At 37.0% G+C, this 21,653-nt stretch overlaps 1 protein-coding gene across 2 annotated transcripts in view; it reads right to left on the reverse strand.

Annotated features, from left to right (window-relative positions):
• Positions 1 to 21,653, reverse strand: part of LOC101890035 (disks large homolog 5) — a 221,072-nt gene that overhangs the window by 26,316 nt on the left and 173,103 nt on the right. The window contains exons 3-6 of one of the 2 annotated variants that reach the window (XM_059129329.1): positions 10,638 to 11,509; positions 10,432 to 10,564; positions 894 to 1,024; positions 655 to 681 (exon numbers count right to left, since the gene is read on the reverse strand). In XM_059129329.1, the coding sequence (XP_058985312.1) occupies positions 655 to 681; positions 894 to 1,024; positions 10,432 to 10,564; positions 10,638 to 11,498 (1,152 nt within the window). In that variant the 5' untranslated portion in view covers positions 11,499 to 11,509. The remainder of the gene's footprint in view (positions 1 to 654; positions 682 to 893; positions 1,025 to 10,431; positions 10,565 to 10,637; positions 11,510 to 21,653) is intronic. The other variant, XM_059129331.1, reaches the window with a different exon arrangement.

Genomic DNA, 21,653 nt, shown 5'->3' on the forward strand with positions numbered 1-21,653 from the left:
TAATATGAGGAGGACATGCTCCTATCGATTCTGTATTTTATCCGGATCCCATGAGCAGATTAACTGATTCTTAGGTAATGTAAACAAACATCTATTTTGAAAATAATGAGTGATTCCTTGGAAAATTACAAAGGAACAGATTTATCCCTTGTCAAATAATGAGTAACGGATGCCCAGGTTCTATAAAATCATAGGTTGTGATGTCGAGTCTTAGGTCGGGACAAATCAATCCAAAACTGACCTGTCATGTGGACTATAGAAAACACAGAAAAACACCTTCGCTATAAAATTTGACTGTTAAAATGGAGATATCAAAAAGTAGAAATACTTATTAGGAGCCTACGAGTCCTCGAAGATTTTCAATTTCCTATACAATTTATAATTATTTTAGAAAATATTACAATGACTTATATCTTTGACAAGTCCCATTTTTTCCCATGATTTTTCGAACAGTTTCAAAACAAAGGTGATTTATTGCTTAACAACACTAGCCAAAATGAAGGAGCAACTAATCTCAATCTATATTGGGTTTTATACACTGATGCTGAACTCATTATTCACCCTAGCATACCTACAGTTTGGAGCATTTCTAGCAACGGACAGACAGACAGATATAAACTCAAAATTCGAAATGAAAAATTCAAATTTCCTTGCCTTATTTTGATGTAATTGTATTATTAGCTTGGTACAAGTTTTTCCGTATTTTTTCAAACAAAATAAAAATATTTCCAAAAATTAAAAATGTTTTAAGTGTATAAGTTTTATTTATATATGTAAATATTTTTAGTAGTTAAACGATTATTTTTTATGGCAAAGTGTTTTAATTATAACAATCTCCCTTTGGGTGGGATGGGGGTGATAATTAGAATTAAAACACCGATACGAATACTTACTTTTAGCGCTTCCTCGTGATTGATTGAAGTGAATGGGGTGCCATTCACTTCTAGGATAGTATCACCGGGACGCAACCCTGCTCGTTCGGCAACGGAATTTTCCTCGATGCGTGAAATATAAACACCAAGGCCTGAAAAGGAAGGAAAATGCATTTACTGATTAATTCACATGATTGAGAATGCAGAACATGGGGATTAAGAAAGAAGTATCTGTATGATTACACTCTCAGCCATATGGCTACAGAGGATGTATCATTTGATACTGTCAAAACGTGCCTAGTCGAAATAACGGTTTTAGATCCTAAGTCTCTTTGGACAAAATCCGTTTCAGGACATTTGGAGTCGATCTAGCGATGTCCGTCCTTCCGTCCGTCTGTATGTCAGGCTGGTTTGCACGATAACTCTCGAAGGGAGTATCCGATTTGGTCCAAACTTTGTACATCGTAATAGTTTTGTCAATCTTAGATCGAGTTCGGAGATGGGCAATATCGGTCCACTCCTTCTGGTACCTTCCCCACAAAAGGCCGAAATTTTCAAAAAAAAAAATAAATAAATAAAATAAAATAAAAATATTTTCTGCACAGAAACAGAGACGATAATCCGATTTTGTTCCATATTTGCAAATCCGAATATTTGCGTTATTTCTAGGTTAGGTGCGAAAATGGATTATATCGGTCCACTCCATGAAGTGCTTCTCCCACAACGGGTCAAAATTTTGAATAAGTTTAACTCTAATAAAATATGATATAAGAGTCCAATTGTCTTCAAATTTCACACGTCCCAAATATTTTATTAGCCCAAGGTCAGGTGTTAAGATGGAGTATATAGGTTCAATCCTTCTGGTACCTCCCCCACAAAAGGTTGAAATTTTTAAAGAAATATATTTTCTGCACAGAAGCAGAAATAATAATCCAATTTTGCTCTAACTTTGCAAATCCGAATATTTGCGTCAGTTCTAGGTTAGGTGCGAAAATGGACAATATCGGCCCACCACATCAAGTACCTCTCCCACAAGGGTCAAAATTTTGAATAATTACAACTTTTATAAAATATGATGTAAGAGCCCGATTGTCTTCAAATTTCACACATCCTAATAGTTTTATGAACCCAAGATCTGGTATTTAGACGGTCAACTCCTTCTTGTACCTCCCCCTCAAAAGGTCGAAATTTTGAATATCCATTAAGCTCATAAAAATTAACATCCAATTTCATTGAGACTTGGCACATCTGAATATTTCTATCGAGACAGAATCTGTTGTAAAGACGGTAGAGATCGGGCCATTCCTTCTGATACCTCCCCCCGAAAGGGTAAAAGTTTTGAATAACCAAAGCGTTCTTAAAATCCGAAATAAGCATCAGGTCATCTTTATATTGCACACATCCCACTATTTCTACTTAAACAAGATCTGCTGTGAAGATGGAATATATCGGTCCACTCCTTCTGGAACCTCCCCCACAAAGGGTCAACATGTTGAGTGTCCATGAAGCTTATAAAACGCGAAAATAAAATCCGATTCTATTCAGACTTGGCACATCTCAATATTTCTACCAACACAGGATCTATTATAAAGATAGAGATCGGACCATTTCTTCCTTTTAACCCCCAAAAAGGGTCAACGTTTTGATAAACCAAAACGATTACGAAATCTGAAGTAAGCATCCGTTTCTGTTCATATTTCACACATCCCGTTACTTTTGCTTACACAAAATCTGCTGTGAAGATGGAATATATCGGTCCACTCCTTCTGGCACATACCCCACAAAGGGTTCAAATTTTGAATATACATGAAGCTCATAGAACGCGAAATTAACATTCGATTCCATTCAGACTTGGCACATTTCAATAATTCTATCAACAAAAGATCTGTTATAAAAATGGTAAAGGTCGGACCATTTCTTCTGGTACCTCCCTCACAATATGTTTAAATAACCAAAACGATCATAAAATCTAAAGTAAGCAGCCAACTTCCTTCAAATTTCACACAAACAAACATTTTTCTTATTTTAGGATCTGATGAGAAGATGATACCTGCGAACACCTTCTGGTACGTCACCCACAAAGGGTCACCATTTTCAAAACCCACTTCATAGAGGGTGTTATGAAAAATCATAACAGAAGTCAAAATATTTTTAGATAATCGTACATTGGCTGAGGGTATATTTTTTTACTTAATCTACCCTACACCACATAGTGGTAAGGGTATTATGTCTTTGTGCATTTGCTTGTAACATGGAGAAGGAAGCGAGATAGACCCATAGTTACCTTTGAGGATCTCCATTAAATCACTTTCTGAGTTGATTTATGCATGTCAGTCCGTCTGTCCATGTATTCTTGTGAACAAAATGCAGGCCGCATTTATTATCCGATTAAGATGAAATTTTCCAAACAACATTTGTTTGGCCCAAGGACGAACCTATTAAAATTGGAGATAATCTATAAAAATTTAGATACAGCTCTCATACATATCTTCGTCCGATTTGCCTTTTATTGTGCATCAAACGTGTAATATCAGCCCGAATAGTATGGAATTTAGCACATAGAGCCAAATTAGGCCTGAAAATAAGTATGCCAAATTTGATCGAAATCGGTTCAGATATAGCTATAGCTCCCATATATATTTTTCATCCGATTTGTTATTTTTGTCCTCCGCAGCCGTAATATGCACTTTGTAACAACAATATTTGGGGAAATATATCAAATGCCGCTCAGAAATACCTTTGCTAAATTTTATCGAGATCGGTTCAGATTTGGATATAGCTCCCATATATAACTTCGTCCGATTTACCTTTTATTGTGCACCAAACGTCTAATATTTGCCCAAATGGGATGGAATTTGGCACATACGACCGAATTGAGTCTAGAAGGTAGTATGCAAAATTTGGTGAAGATCGGTTCAGATATAGCTAAAGCTCCCATATATATTGTTCATCCGATTTGCTTTATTTCTTACCCACAGCCGTAATAGGCACTCCTTAACAACGATATTCAGGGAAATATATCAAATACAGCTCAAAAATATCTTTGCCAAATTTTATCAAGATCGCTTCAGATTTAGATATAGCTCCCATATATATCAAATGGGCAATACAAGTCCAAATTTTAAAGATACAAATGCTTCGGCATATTTAGTCTTTTGAAGTTTAAATTATAATTATAATCATGGCGTGTATTACTAAATTCTCCCATCAAATCTTTTAATTGCTATGTGGAGCTCTACTAAATTAGCAAAGTGGTGTAGGGTATCATAAAGTCGGCCCCGCCCGACTTTAAGACTTTCTTTACTGTTTTTTTAAAAACTCTCATCCTCTCAATAACCAATTTTAAATTTTCTACAAATATTTGCAGCAAAGAAATTTATTGCTCGTATTTTCATAACATTCAAATATGTCCCAAAGATTTCCAATTGATTTCAATTAAGTGTATCCAAACAAGTTTTGCAAAGATAACAATTTTCTTCGAATAAATTGAATACAAAATCGATTCAATAACATTCAATGTAATTTTCTTCTAATCAAGTGATACCACTTTTGCATATCCTTGCGATTGATTCCTTGTGAGTCCTTTTGTCAATACAAAATGTCAGTTGTGTTGTTAGTTGAGCTTTTCACAAGAGCAATGAGAACTTGGCTCGGTTATGAAAATAAATCAATACAAATACGATGTATGTGTGTATATGTCTCCTAAGTATGTACAGAGAAAATAAATGCTATTAATATTCATCAGTTATTTTGTTTTTGCCTCTCTCTCGCTTAATACAATTAAAAATAAATATAAACAGAAAACTGAAAAGTGTGCAAAAGACCTCTCCTTGCAGTTTGAGAGGATATATCGCCTATTTTTATTATTTGTTTGTTCCTGTTCTCCATATTGCATTATCTGCATATGTATATATGTAAGCTGTTGCTCGGCTTATAAATGACACCTGTAAATGACGTTCAACAAATACAGGGATGATATATAACGTGAGAGAGAGAGGGGAAGAGCGGCATGAGAATGGTAAGTAGCAACAAACATTGCTAAAAGTGTTACTAAGCGTTTAAATAAAGTCCATACCCAGTAAACAATTTTTTCCGACTGCTCTGATTTTAGATTTTTTTCCGAAATTTCTGACGTTTTTTTCAGAAATTTCTGATAGAAATTGGTCCGATTTTCTAAACGTTTTTTTTTAGAATTTCTGCACATTTTCCTGTGTTTTTAAGCGAAAAAAACTCGAAAAATGTACAAACGGAGAGAGTAGATTGTCTATTGCTCTGGCATATTCTCTCCCACATGTAAACGGATGGTGGTGGTTTGACACATTCTCTCCCATAGTAGTTGTTGTTGTGATCATTCATTTCAAGATCTCAACAAAGCGCAAAGCAAAAATGCTATTTGTTATTGTTATTGTGAACTGTTAGATTTTCCGTTGTAAAAATGTGCGTTTTGTTGTTGTTGTGAATCAGCCTCTTTCTCTTTCGTTCCCAAAAAAATATGATGGAAAAAAATTGCAAAAACAACTACATACCGGTTTTCTGTGTGCACTGCTTTTTATTTTTAGTTCTTGTTTAGCAGTTGAAACAGAAACGTGCTACTGTATGTTATGTTCCTAATAAAAATAATATTTATAATGTAAATGTATTATAGATGTAATATTTAAACTACATTTTTACGAAACCCGAAATAAATTGTTTGTTTTTTAAATAAATATGTGTTTTTTTTTTCATTTTTAAGTGGTGTGACGATTTTTTCGATATTTCTTCCGAATTCTGAACGATTTCTTTCAGAAAATCGGAACTTTCTCCTGAATTCTGAGCGTTTTTTTTTCAGAAAATCTGAATTTTATTCCGAATTTTCTTTCGAATTCTGACCGATTTCTTTCAGAAAATCTGAATATTCCGCCGAATTTCCAGACGAATTCTGCCCGATTTCTTTCAGAAATTTGGAGAAAGCTCTTAGAATAGTAAAATGAACCGGGAGAGGAACATAATAGAAATCAAAGCTTTAGGGTTGCCATGCCCTCTTTCGATAGTCATGCCTAACGAAAAAATACAAGTTTCCAACTCCATCTACAGACTAATGCATGAAAGATATGGGGAATATAAGACGAAAACTTTGCTCTACGCAATGCAGATTTTTGAAGACTATTTCAAAAAGTTGTAGAAGGGGTTTTCTACCCACTTTTTTTAATGGGTTCTACTTTCAACGAGATGTCAGAAGGTATACTAGGGAAAAATAACAAGTTAAAAAGCAAGAAGTTCAGCCGGGCCGAACTTTGAATACCCTCCACCATTTGGAACGAATTTAGAAATTTTCAAAAAATAAAATCCTTAAAAAAATTCTGTCAAAATTTTAAAAATACCCAATATAGCCGTTAAATTGGGGTCTATATGATGTGGACCCCAACATACATAGGCATTGTTTGTCATAAGCCATTAAACAGTGAATAATATAGCTAAAATCATCCAAAATAACGTATATTGGGAGGTACCGTTATATCGGAGCTGTGCGAGTCCATTACGAACTTCAAATACGACATCTTAAACAATTTCGGTGGGTATTGTACCTAAACTCGTCAAAATACCGAATAAAGGGAGATGCTGATATATGGGGCTTAAACGAAGACCTGGACCTGCATAGAAAAATTTTCAGTCACAGACTGTAGTTCCCATTACGAACTCTAAATACGTAATTTCAAACAATTCCGGTGAATGATGACGCTAAAATCATCAAAATACCGAATATTGGGAGGTACCGTTATACGAAGACGTGGACCTGCTATACGAAGAGGTGGACCTGCACAGACAATTTTCTGTCTTAGGCTGTAGTATCTATTACAAACTTCAAATACCAAATTTGAAACAATTCCGGTGAATAATGCGGCTAAAATCATCAAAATACCGGATATCGGGAAGTACTGTTGTATGGGGGCTATATGAAAACGTGGACCTACATGGCCCATTTGCCTACTGGAAAAATAAACATATGAGCCTTCTATCTCAATTCGTTCAAAAGATGGCGTGATTACAACAGACAGACGGACATCGCTAAATCGACTTAAAATTTTACGCTGATCAAGAATATATATACTTTGTTGAGTCTGATATGAGTATTCCCAGGAGTTATAAATGGAATGCCAAAGCTAATATACCCTCCCTAGTATGGTGGAGGGTATAAAAATGGCGCCCAACGCTCAATGAGCAGAATTAAATAATGTATATCTGTTATTCGATACAAAATATTCGGAAATATTTAAATGTAGCTGCAAGGTTTAGTTTTGACATTCTGCTCAGGAGATGAACCCCTTCCTGCATTAATTTATTTGCCCTAAAGTCTGCCGTCCAGCAATATTTTATATCGGTGTAACAATACCAATCCTATTGTCCAAACCAAGACCAAGATATAGCATCAAAAACTACTGGTGGTAATGTATCACAAAACCTAACTGTGTTGAGGGATCTAAGCAGCAAAAATAGGAATAATTTGATAGGCATTTATTGGGTAACGGCTGCACGGAGTGTAGAAGTCAGACTTGAAAACCTTAAATCTTTGATTCGAATTTCACACAAAAATAAGGAAGTAAAAACAGTTTGCTGACTCACATACAAAAATAGAGTCAGAAAATGGTGTAACTCCAATAAAAAAGTCAGTCAATTTGTGCTGATATTAGCAATTTAAAGTAATTGTTTCTAGGACGAATTCAGTCGGAATGGCGAAAATTCAGTTCAATTGGACAGATGTTAGTCATTTGGGGCACAATATACTATGTACAGCATATAGATATATATGGGAGCTATATCCAAACCTGATCCGATCTCAATTAAATTTGACAGAGGTATTTCTGGGCTGTATCTGATATCTGGTACTAAACATTATTGTCGTGGAGTGTATATTACGAATGTGAGGAACTGAAACACCATTCTATATACATATGTAGCTGTATCTTATGTCAGGTATCAAACATAATTGTAGTGGAGAGCATATTACGCGTGTGAGGGACTTCAAACCCCAAATCGGATGACAAATATATACGCGAGGTATAGCTATATGTGAACCAATTTTCGCCTAATGTGATGTATTTTCTTCTAGACTGAATTCGGTCAAATTTTCCAAAATTCAGGTCATTCGGTTCGTCCTTGGGCCAAACAAATATTGTTGGGAAATATTCATCTCAATCGTATAACAAATGCGACTTCATTTTGTTCACAAAAATACATAGACAGAAGAACGGCCGGACAGCCGGACTGGGTGACAAAATAAAGAAATATGAGTATCAACCATTCGGAAGTTTGAGTGATTCCAACAGGCGGGCAGATATGGCTGTATCGACGCAGATTCGAGAATACATATACTTTGTGAAGTCTAAAATGATTATTTCGATGAGTATTCCGTTAAATGTGGCGGAAAGCTTTACCACTTTCCGGATACCAGAACACTTTTCTAGGAAATATTGCAAAATTTATAATACTATTCAATTTTTGATTGTCCTCGAATGAGCTTCAACCGTAGTTTTATTTTAGCAATATTCCATTCGGCAAATATTGAAAAATGAGCTCGGGGTAAAGCCATTGAAATTCCAAAAAGTGCAAAAACTTACACCGCAGCAGTAAAAAATATATATTCAAAAGAGCTAAAGAGTTGCTTCGCTTTGCCGAAAGTGGTGAACTGCCGAATTTGGTTTTCTCCGATGAGAAAACATTCGTTGTCCAGCAGTTTGTAAACAAACAAAATGATCGTATTTACTTGCCAAAGAGGTCAGCTGAAAATGTGCACCTTCGCTGGGCCACCAGAACTCAAGCGCCGGCCATGGTGATGGTGTGGCCCGCCATAGCAGCCGGTGGTCGCTCTCCGCTTGTATTAATCGACCGTGGCATCAGAATAAATGGCAAATATTATCGTGAAAATATTCTGGAGGGTACACGCAAACAATTTGGCCGCAGACCTTGGACATTCCAACAGAACTCAGCACGGGCCAGCCAAGAATGGTTACAAAATGAGGTTCCACGCTTCATGTCCAGCGCACAATGGCTACCAAAATCTCCGGATACCAATCCGTTGGACTATTGTGTCTGGAGTATTTTGGAAATCAAGGTTGGCACTAAAAATACCAATGTGTCGATCACCCCAAGCATTTGATATACTTCCCCGAATGTCGTTGTTACGGATCATTGTTGTGGAGAAAAAATATAACAAATTGAATTAACAATATGTATGGGACCTATAGCTATATCTGAACCGACTTCGATTATATATGGCATCCTTATTTCCAGGCTTAATTTGCTCGTGTGTGCAAAATTCCATACTATTTGGGCTGATAATACACGTTTGGTGCACAATAAAATTCGAATCGGACAAATATATATATATATATGGGAGCTATATCTAAATTATCACCAATTTCAACAAGCCAAAATTTCATCTGGATCGGGCAATAAATGCGACCTGTACCTTGTTTACAAAACGATATGGATAGAGACGGACAAAAGGACGGACAAACATGCATCGACTCAAAATGTGATTCTATGCAGACCATAGTTTCTATGGGTCTATCTCGTTTTCTTTTGCCTGTTAAAACAAATGCACAAAGGCATAATACCCTGACTACCTTGTGGTGTAGGGTACTACAGCCAATGACAAAAAATAATTTTAAGGAACACGTCTTCGAATAGCCCTCATATAAGAACATGATTCCATTTATGAGGTATTTTTCTACCGAAAAATTTCAAATTCTTTGAAAATGGTGGAGGGTATTAGAAATATGACTATGCCAAACGTAGCTGCTACTTTACTTGTTTTGATATACCCCCTTTACACCGATATCCTCCGATATTCGGTTTTCTGTTTTTCTGAATTTTGATACTAATTTTATTAAAAAGTTTTCTGTGAAGTCTAGGTCATTGTGAAGGGTATGGTTAGTATTATAAATGTTCGACCAAACCTGAAAAATATATTCCTAGATTGGCAACCCACCCGGCTATTGATTATTAAGCCCTATTATTGAATAGAAATCTAGTCGTGATGACTGCGAAGGGATGAGGTGTACTAAGGCAAAATGGTTTTGCGGGAAAGGGACATACACGTACCAGTAATAATATACAAGTACATAAAGACATACTAAGTATGACGGTTGTATGGCGGTGTGGTTACGGGATGGCGGATGACAGTTATTGTATGGCATTGGTATTATGGTGCGAGAAGTCGTTTATTGAATATTGAAGCAGAGAAGAAGAAAATAGGAAAAACGACACATGCTGCTGGTCGCTGGCGTCGTATTGAATTTCATATTTAATACGTTGCTGACTTAAATATTCACGTTTCTGAGAGCGGTGGTTAATAGACCGGGGATTCAAGCAAGGACGAGGGCGGGGGGTGTTATTCGCTTTTATAGTCTATTTTGCCAACAATTGATTGCATAAAAAATGAACCACTTTATATGCACTTTCGCTGTAAGCTTCTTTGTTTAGTTATTGTGCATGTTGGTGTCGTCGCACCACATTTAAAATAGGGAAATACGTTTTGGTATGATAGAAATTTAATTAATTTTTGTTCTGCCTGACTTACCTGAGTCTTTACCTCCTTTAACACAAATACCAAATCCATGATCTATTTGCTGATCTCGGGACATGGTCACAGTGCGTGTCGTTAATTCGTGAATATTTGTCATGCTGCGATCTCTTTCACGTTCGCGATAGATCTGCAAAGGGGAAGAGAAGAGAACATTTTACTAGCAAACGGTTATATTCCACATTATTGTCTATTATGCCCACCTGATGCGTTGTTGATGGTGGACTACTGGCGGGACTACGACGACCGGTGCGATCTCTCGTACCATTACTGTAATGATAGCTGCTAGTAGGAACTGAAGACGATTGGGTAGCGCCAAACATGCGCAGCACCTGCTCCGGCGATATCGGCCGTTTCTTGTTGCCATTGGCCATGGCCGAAGCGGAATTCATTGCATGTCGTGCAGCAGTTGAGGTAGGCAATGTCCCGCTCATGCCGCTGTTCAAATAGTTCGACGGTGATGAGGACAAATATGCCGAACCACGGCCCGGCAATGAACCACCCTTGGTGGCAACACCCGCCGAATTGTAATAATAGTGCGGCGAATGGGGTCGTTCAATGATCGTATACGATGTGCCAGGCGGTGAATAGTACAAACCCGAGCGCCCTGTGCCTGCACCAACTGCTGCTGCTGCTGCTGCCGCCGCCGCTGCTGCTGCTGCGGACGATGATGTTGGACCGGTTCGTAACGAACTTGTACTATTGCCTATACGTGAGTTGACGGCGTAGCTATTCGAGAGGTCGGTGATGCCGGGTGGCGGTGTTGTCATACCGTAAGCAGCGGCAATATCTTCTGCCTCGTAACTACTTGTGGGCGGTGCAACGCGCAGGTGATGAGCTGTAAGACCGGCTGAGCCACCCGTTGGGACACTGGATGACGATTGGGTGGATGTCTGCAGGATGCTAGGATGCAGTGATGAACTGTGCGCAGGTGGTGGTACATGATAGTAGCCGCGCGAACTCCATCGCGTAGGTCCAAGATCGCATAATTCGGCATAGTCGTTGCCAGCAGCGCTCATTGTCGGGGGGTCGCCGTCGTATGGTACACCACCCCCAAGGCGCATTACAAGTCAGGCTGCAAGGAGAGAGGAAAAGAGGGAGAAATGTAAATAATTGAGAGGCATTGAAAGCAAATAAATATCAAATATTGTTAAGTGGTTGAGGCTGACTTAGAAAATATTATATTTTGGCGAGGCCGATGGGAGAATGTTCATGACTGGCTTCTGGTAGATTAATGAGAACTGTTCTTTATAATCGATCTGAAGGAGTGATTCTTCTTCCCTAAGGAGCTCATTTGACTTGACGTTCTCTTCAATTGACGGCATTTTTTTTGGTAAAACGATGAGAGCTGTTCTTTATAACCGAGCAAAGGAGTGAATCTTCTTTCCTCAGAAAAGCTGAGATAAGGAGCTCATTTGATTTGGCGCTCTCTGCGATAGACAATTTGGAGAACGGAATCGCTCCCCTATAGACAAACGGAAGTAGGGAGACTCTTTCCTATAGATGAGTTGATGCAGGGAGTCTCTTTCTCCTATAGACTAGCTGAAGCAGGGAATTTCTCCTATAGATTATCTCGCCCTTCAATAGATTAACTGAAGCTGGAAGTTTATTTCTCTCTCTCCTATAGACGAGCTGACGCAGGGAATCTTTCTAATAAATAGACGACCTGAAGCAGAGAGTCTCTCTTTTCTATAGACGCACTGAAACGGGGAATGTCTCTCTCATATAGACGAGGTGAAGCAGGAAGTCTCTCTCTTATATAGACGAGCTGAAGTAGGGAGTCTTTTTCTCTCCTATAGACGAGCTGAATCAGGGTGTCTATCTCTCCTATAGACGATCTGAAGCAGGGAGTCTCTCTCTATTTCTCCTACTTACGAGTTTAAGAAGGGAGTCTCTCACTCATATGGACGAGCTGGAGTAGGGAGACTCTCTCCCCCCTCTCCTATAATAGCCAACGAGCTGAATCAGGAAGTTTTTCTTGCCAATAGACAAGCTGAAGAGTCTTTTGTAAATTCCCGAACCTGCAATTATACTGTGCAACAAAATTCAATTTTTTTAATAATTACGAAAAAATCCGGCAGATTTTGAAAGTAGAGCTAAATAAAGAAGACACGTGTATCGGCGTTTTGAAAGTTTACATGGAAAACAAAACAAAAAAGATGATCAAAATTCCTCGGAATCCGTGCTTCTTAGGTATATAGTGGCTTCCACAATATTGCAGATAAAAATACGGGGAAGACTTTGGTCAAAAATTTTAACCCTCAAGTGAGTCAAAAATGGGGTCTTTTTGGTCCATTTTGCAAAATTTGACTAAAAACTTACTTTAAACGGAATCGTAGCGAGTTAAAATATTTTACAAAATTATCTGTCAAAAAATTTTACTATAGATCTTAGAAGACGTCAAAAGTCTAAAATTTAACCAAACGCATTGAATTCATATTTATTATAAACACATTTTAGGGTTAAATCCATGCTTTTGTGAGTTTTTTAAAAAAAAACTCTAATAAAGCATTATTTAGAAGGATGACGTCAGAGACAAAAATATACTCCATCGAATTTTACAATAAGTCACAAAAGAAAATAAATCCGTACTTCTAATGAATGTCGAAAAAATATTTACATCAATGTTCTCAAAAAGAAAAGAAAATATTCCCTAATTATACCTTATACCACAAGTAGTAAGGTTATTATGTCTTGGCGCATTTGTTTGTGACATGGAGAAGGAAGCGAGATAGACCGAAAGTCCAAATAACCTGAATTTTGGTACATCCGACCGAATTCAGTCGTGGAAATTTGAAGACAACCGGTTCCCATATATATGTTTCATACGATTTGGGGATTTAAGTCCCTCACATTCGTAATATGCACTCCACAAGAATGATATTTGGTATCAGATATCAGACACAGCACAGAAATACCTCCGTCAAATTTTATGGAGATCGGATTAGATTTGGATATAGCTATCATGTATATCTTTATGCGATATCAGGTTTATTGTGCACCAAATGGCTAATATAGGCCCGAATCGACTAAATCATAAAAATTCCGACTGAATTCATCCTAGAAATAAGTACTTCAAATTTGTTGAAAATCGGTTCAGATATAGCTATAGCTCTCATATATGTATATGGTATTTTAAGTCCCCCACATGCGGAATACGCACTCCACAACAACGATATTTGGTACCAGATAACAGATGCAGCCCAGAAATACCCCATGCGAATTTTCGAATTTGCGAATTTTAGTTCCCATATATATGTTTCATACGATTTGGCCTTTAAGTCCCTCAAATTCGTAATATGCGCTCGACAACAATGATATGTGGTTCCAGATATTTTATAGAGCTCGGAAATACCTTTGTCAAATTTTAGAGAGATCGACTAAGATTTGGATGTAGCTCCCATACATATTCTTGAGGTTTATTGTAAATATAATGGCTAATATAAATTTAAATACCCTCCCCATAGTATGGAGGGTATATTAAGTTTGTCATTCCGTTTGTAACACCTCGAAATATACATTTTAGACCCAACAAAGTACATATATTCTTGATCAGCATAAAATTCTAAAATAATTCTCAATTCTAAAATTTAATGATGCCCGTCCGTCTATCCCTCTGTGGAAATCACTCTAGCTTCTGAACGAATTGAAGTATATTAATAAAATTTTACTCAAATGTATGTTATGTCTGCCGGACTTTTGGTATTAGGCCAAATAGGTGCACGTTTTGGTATAACCCCCATATAACGTCACCTCCCCATATTCGGTATTTTGATGATTTTAGCGACATTATTTATCGGAATTGCTCCAAAATAGGTATTTGAAGTTCGTAATGGATACTACTACATAAAACAGAAAATGGACTATGTAGGTTCACGTCACGTATATCCCCATATAACGGAGACATTATTTACCGGAACTATTTCAAATTTGATATTTGAAGTTTGAAATCAATACTACAGCCTATGACAGAAAATTGTCTGTGCAGGTCCACGTCTTCGTATAGCCCTCATATAACGGTACCTCCCAATATTTGGTGTTTTGATGATTTTAGCTACATAATTCACCGTTTTTTTAAGTTTCGCATTTGAATATTGTAATGGCTTGTGACAGAAGTTGCCTATGCAGGTTTTTAAGAGGTTAACAGAATTTTTAACGGATTTTATTTTTTTGAAAATTGCCAAATTCGTTCCAGATTGTGGAGGAAGACGGGGGTATTCAAAGTTCGGCCCGGCCGCACTTACAGCTTTTTTACTTGTTTTTATCTATATCTCTATATATCTCTATACCAATGTTATTTTGTTTTAAAGATAAAAATGTCTCCGTCAAATTTGGTGAAAATCGATACAGAATTGAATATGCCTCCCATATATATTAGCTTCCTTTGAAACTAACTTATAACTGATTATGTATTACGGGAGCTCTACTAAATATTGATACTGGTGTAGGGTATTATATAGTCTTTGACTTTTTTATATTGTATTATGCAATAATTCTCCACATTTCCATTCTCAGGACATATGTTGTCTGGTTAAAAGCTCACATAACCTCCAATGGTAATATTTGTACTTAAAACTGATAAATAAAACATGTGAAACGATTTTTGATAGGAACGGGTGCCACCACACCACATTCACCCAGCCAGTGGCACAATGGAATTGGCCAAAAATAATTTTTGGGTTGATTATCATTTTCCCAAAGTGGGGAAAAAAACTTGGCTTGTTCGACCATTTGCATTCATTGTGTGCAGAGCACAGCAACGTGGACGAACAGGTCATTTTTGGTTGTTCGAATTCATTTGTTTTGTATTTAAATGATGTTAACATGGATGGAAACAGAGCAACAAAGCAAAGAGAAAAAGAGGAAAATGAAAATGGAAAAACAAAACTATTCAAGGTCTCTCTCTGAATGCATCCACTCCCACACACACATACACACTAGCTATTGTATCGACTCACCTGATTTTAATTCATTCCTGTTCTTTCCATGCCTCCTCCATTTATGCACTTTTGATATGATTTATAACATTTTGTTGTTCGTTTTTTTGAGATTATTGCCAAAAAACACTCACACCCACACACGTTCAACGAAAGAGAATCACTATCAACAACAATGGTAGCAACAAAAAAAAACCGAATAAAAAATCAGAACAAGAAGAATGGATGTAACGAAGCGTAAGCAGCAATGCCATACACGCTCAGCAACCAAACAGTCAGTACAACACAGAACAACATATGATCTCTGTATGTATGTGTGTGTTTGCTAGATATGTACCCAATGGACGGCTGAATGGACGGCTGAATGGATGGATGAATTGTATTGAAAGGACATATTTTGTTATTGTACACCACATTCTTGTCTTCTTTTTTTGCTCACACTTCTTACCCGGACACCAACCACAACACAGTTGCATACCATTCACTCACTCACTCACACACATACACACTAAAACTCTCCAACTCGGCATGAATTCCTTGGCGGTGACGACGACGAATGGCAATGTGTGAATTTGAACTTATCCCCAACAGCCACTACAGCATACATGCATGCCAGCAATGGAACCAGTTGTGGCTACACAAAAGGAAAGATACTACAACATGTCCACAAGGATACCACCAGCGATGTATGTTGGCTGCTGTTTGGCCTGGTATCTTGTTGGTGTAGAGAAATTCCTTTTGCAAAGCAACAAGCGAGTGAAGATTATAAACGTGTTGTGCGGTGACAGTGTAACAGCAGTCATTCATTTTCCCTTATCAGTTTTAGGGGGAGAGCTAGGAGCGAACATTTAGAGGGACAGTGGTAACATAAAATTTGGAGGGACATTTAACAAAACACCAATAATCGTGGATTTTTATGAAAACTTGTTTCAAACCCATTAATTTTGGAATTTTTAAAAGTATTCAATTGCAATAAGAAAGAGATCGCGGAATCTTAAAAGTAATTTTGAGGATCACACAACGTTGGATATTTTTAGAATATTCTTAATCGCCAACTGGCCAATAATCTTGGAGTTTTGCAGATTATGTTTTAAATCAACAATAAATTAAAAATTTTCAGGTTTTGAAGAATATTTTTTTTGAGCAATAATAAAGGATTTTTTTTTAAATTTCTTTTCATGGAACAAATAACTAAATAATAGTAACTTTTTTAATGCCCTCAGCTATTGAGAGGGCATATATCATTTGCTACGGCCAAAACGCGCCTCATCTAAATAACGGGTTTAGACACTAGGTCTCTTTGGACCAAATCTGTTTCTGGACATTTTGAGTCAATCTAGCGATGTCTGAATGGCTGGTTGGTGCGCATGACAACTCTTGAAGGGAGTACCCGATTTGGCCCAAACTTTGTACATCGTAATATAATTATCAAACTTTGAACGAATGCGGAGATGGTCAATATCAGTCCACTCTTTCTGGTACCTCCGCCACAAAAAGTCAATATTTCCAAAGAAAATATTTGACTGCAGAGAGGGAGAAAGGATCAACAGACTTTGCTCCAACCTTGCAAATACAAATATTTGTATCAATGCTATGTCAAGTGCTAAAATGGACAATATCGACCCACTCCATCAAGCATATTTCTGTCGACTATATCTGGTACCAATAATCGGGGATTTTTAGCATATCTTTACCAAAGCCCAACAGACAACTTGAATTAAAAGGGTTTTGTCATAGAAGTTATTTTAAATAGATCCTGTGGAGAATACTCCAGCCAAAACCATGGTATCCCCTACCATATCCCCTGGTAAACATTGCCATCTTTCTCCACCAATAAATAAATGACGTTTTTATGAAATTTCAAATATATTTCAACTAAATAAGTTAGAAAATATCAGTCGGTTTTGCCGACAGATTTGTACCCTCAGCCAATGTTCGATTATTTAAATATATTTTGATTTTTGTTATGATTATTAAAATTGTTAACCCTCGTTGGAATAGGTTCCGAAGGAATGAGCCAATGTTGTCCATTTCGTATCGGACCTAAATAAATATGATAAATATATTGCGATTTGCTAGGTTTGGACTATATCGACTATTTCCTTCACTTCATATGAGATCTGTGATAACTTTTAGAAAATGTTAAAATGTATGTGAGCTACGGGGATATAGTCGACCGAAGTATTCCATTTTCGCACTTCATCCAATACAAATAAAAATATTGGTATCGGCAAAATTACAAGAAAATCGAACATTTATATCCACTTTTATATAAATTCCAAATTCATCTCAGGTTGTTATTTGAGGGAAAGTTGCAAAAAATCACTGAGTTGACCCTTTGAAGGGGTTCGAAGATATATATCATCCACACAACAGATCTAGTGTTAACAGAAATATTTGGATGTGTGAAATGTAAAGAGAGTGAGATGCTTATTTCGGTTTCTTTGAGCCTTTGGTTTTTCAAGTTCCAAAAGAACTGGTCCGATCAATCCCATCTTTATAGCAGATCTTGTGTTGATGGAAATATTGAGAGGTGCCAAGTCTGAATGGAATCGGATGTTAATTTCGGGTTTTTTTGTGGGGGATGTACCAAAAGGAGTGCACCGATACATTCCATCTTCACACCAGACCTTGGGATAATAAAAATATTGTGCTGTCTGTAATTTGAAGGTAATCGGACTCTTATATCACATTTTATAAGAGTTATAATTATACAAAATTTTTAACCCTTTGTGAAGGAGGTACTTGATGGAGTGAACCGATATTGTCCATTTTCGCACCTAACCTGAAAGTGATGCAAATATTAGGATTGACAAAGTTAGGACAAAATCGGATTGTCCTTCCATTCTCTGTGTAGTAAAATATATTATTTGAAAATTTCGACCTTTTGTGGAAATGTACTAAAAGGAGTGGACCAATATTTCCCATCTCCGAACTCGATCTAAGTTTAACAATAATATTTCGATATACCAAGTGTGGATCAAATCGGATACTACCTTTGAGAGATGTCGTGCGCACGAGCAAGCCTAAAAGACAGACAGAGAGACGGACGGACATCGCTAGATCGACTTCAAATGTCCTGTAACAGATTTGGTCCAAAGATATAACGGTCTTAAACCGTTATATCGATGAGGCACGTTTTGGCCGTATCAAATGATATATATCCTCTCTAGCCATATGACTGAGGGTAGAAAAATATTTATCGTATCTCAAACAAAAATGCCAACACTGTTCGGAATAATATAAATTCAATACAATTTGATCCTACCTACACCTTATTCTACGCATCCATAAATTCACCGTTTTATGAAAATTCTAAGCCCAAAATGTAAAAATTAATACTATTTATTACTTTTAATGCATTACATACTTCGTATTTCGAAAACCACCTCTTATCTAGAAGCTACACTCTCATTGTAATCATAACACAAAAATTCACAATTCCACCTCTCCGAATTATGAATAATGAATTTAGTACTTTTTGTACTTTTGTACGTAAGCTTTATTTCTCCGCTTTACAGCCAATTTTGTACTTTTCACACTTTTATGGTACGCATTTTCAAAACCATCTCTTTAGTTGGACCCTACCCACCGGCAGTGGTTAGCTTTATCCATTTACCCAGAACCAAATTGTACCAAATTTATTACAACTTACTAAGTATATATTTTCGAAACTACCTCTTTATATCAAACCTACTTCCTGAAATTGGTTTTCATACCATATTTTTATCACTGTATTTTAGTAATTTTGCTTCACTTATTGTTCGAATATTTTATAAAACTTTTGGTTTATAAATCCTACACAATATCAAATATTCTTATTCCAAATTTAAGATTTCCAGCTCTAGACCTTCCCTAAACACGAAATTTAATACAATTTAATACTTTTCATACTTTTTTGTATGCTTTTCCAAATCCACCTCCATTTATCAACTCCACCTAAAAAAGGCGACCTTAATACGAAATTTCAGATTTTCAGCTCTATTCCTACCGCATATACCAAATCTAGTACCATTAAGAACGTTTCGAACTTTTTGGTACATCTATTCTTAACCTTAAAATTTCAGAATGTCCCTTCCCAAAAAAACCAAATACAGTACCATATATTTATTGATTTTTAGTACCTATAGTTCGATTTGCCAAAAATACCCTTTGCCTCACCTAGAAATATTCTTTGGAGACCTAATGTACATTTATTTATGTCCGTTTATGGGAATCACTATAGAACTTTCAATATTAAAATAGAGATTTAACATTTGGAACAGGCAGTTTCGGTATTGCAAATGGAATGTATAGGTATACCTTTTATAATGGGCCCTACTGTTGCACCGTTTTCTGGAACATTCAGTCGAGTCAAAATTTGGCTCTCGCAAAAATTTCAAATGATATAATTTGTTATTTCAGTTTCTAAGCGGGTAGTTTATAACCTCGTAGCAAAACATTGAATTTCGGTCCACTTCCAGATTTCCTACCAATTTAGCTGTAGTTTCACATTTCGATTTCTCGGGGAATAGTTTGTTCAAACTAGATACATTTTTTGGTATACCCTCTATGAAAAGGTGCATTCGGGTTGATTACGCCTCTCAAAATATATTCAATATAAGTATAGTTAGAGTTGTGTCAATCTTTTTCTATGAAATGAAAACTTTGCGTATCAGTGATATGAAATATATCGAATTCATGAAATCACTCATACGCATAGGAACTGATGTACGGAACTATGAACTAGATTGACACTACTCTAGGTATAGTCCGTAAATAATGGAACATCTAAATATTAAGCGATTTGGGTATAAGCCATTTGGCCATAAATCAAGATTTGACGTGGTAGAAGTAGCTAATTGTTTGGCGTATTTTTGAGGGAACCACTAGGCATATAATCTTGAATTTTCGAACGTCCATAGATCCATAGGATTTTTACAAATATACTTTAAATGATGAACAATCGCAGAGCTGTTTTATTGCTTTTAGACTGAATTCGGTAGGAAGCCCCACAATTTACTCAATATTGGTTGATGTTAACCATTTGGTGAACAATAAACCTGAAATCGGTCGAAGATATTTATGGGAGCTATATTTATAACCAAATCTGAACCGATGTCGATATACAGGGTGAAATGAAAAAATTGCAACCAACTTCAGACTGCTGTCATTTCTAAGCCACTCGTCCGATAGCTGTTAAAGTAATTCCAGTGACAGTTCATTATATTGTTTATATGCGTACATAAACATTTTGGTGAGAAAATTCCAGAAAAAAAGTTATTTGTGATGGAATTCAAGCGTGATAGTGTGATTTCTTTATATTTGGCTGGAAAACCAGAAGTGACTATCGTTAGAGCACTCCAGCATTTAAATGTGAATAAATCCTCTGTCTCTACCATCGCTCGTTACCGTGATACTGGTAGCGTAGCCCGACGTCAAGGAAGTGGACGGAAGGAAACGGCAACGTCAGCAGAAACGGTTCGAAAAGCAAAGAACCGACTTGATAGAAACTCGCGTCGCAGTGGCCGAAAAATGGTTCGTGAGCTGAACATATCGCAATATTCAATTCGGCAAATATTGAAAAATGAGCTCGGAATAAAGCCATTGAAATCCCAAAAAGTGCAATAACTTACACCGCAAAACAGAAAGAAAATAGACTCAAAAAAGCTAGAGAGAGTTGCTTCGCTTGGCCGAAAGTGGTGAACTGCCGAATTTGGTTTTCTCCGATAAGAAAACATTCGTTGTCCAGCAGTTTGTAAACATACAAAATGATCGTATTTACTTGCCAAAGAAGTCAGCTGAAAATGTGCACCTTCGGTTCGGTTGGTCACCAGATCTCAAGCGCCGGCCATGGTGATGGTGTGGGCCGCCACAACAGCCGATGGTCGCTCTCCGCTCGTATTAATCGACCCCACGGTCAGAATAAGTGCCGAATATTATCGCGAAAATATTCTGGAGGGTGTATTGAGGCCTTGGGCAGGCAAACATTTTGGCCGCATACCTTGGACATTCCAACAGCACTCAGCACCATCGCACTCAGCACGCGCTACCCATGAATGGTTACAAAATAAGGTTCCTCGCTTCATTTCCAGCGCACAATGGCAATCAAAGTCTCCGGATACCAATCCGTTGAACTATTATGTCTGGAGTATATGTGAGAGCAAGGTTGGCACAAAAAAAGTATCGATCACCTCAAGCAAGAGCTTCACCGGGAATGGGCCAAAATACCGCAGAGCAACATTCGGGCAGCGTATGATGGTTTCATTGGCCTTGTGGAGGTCATAATTCGTGCCAAAGATT

The sequence above is a fragment of the Musca domestica genome, unplaced genomic scaffold, assembly GCF_030504385.1.
Source record: "Musca domestica strain aabys unplaced genomic scaffold, Musca_domestica.polishedcontigs.V.1.1 6, whole genome shotgun sequence".
Lineage (NCBI taxonomy): Eukaryota > Metazoa > Arthropoda > Insecta > Diptera > Muscidae > Musca > Musca domestica.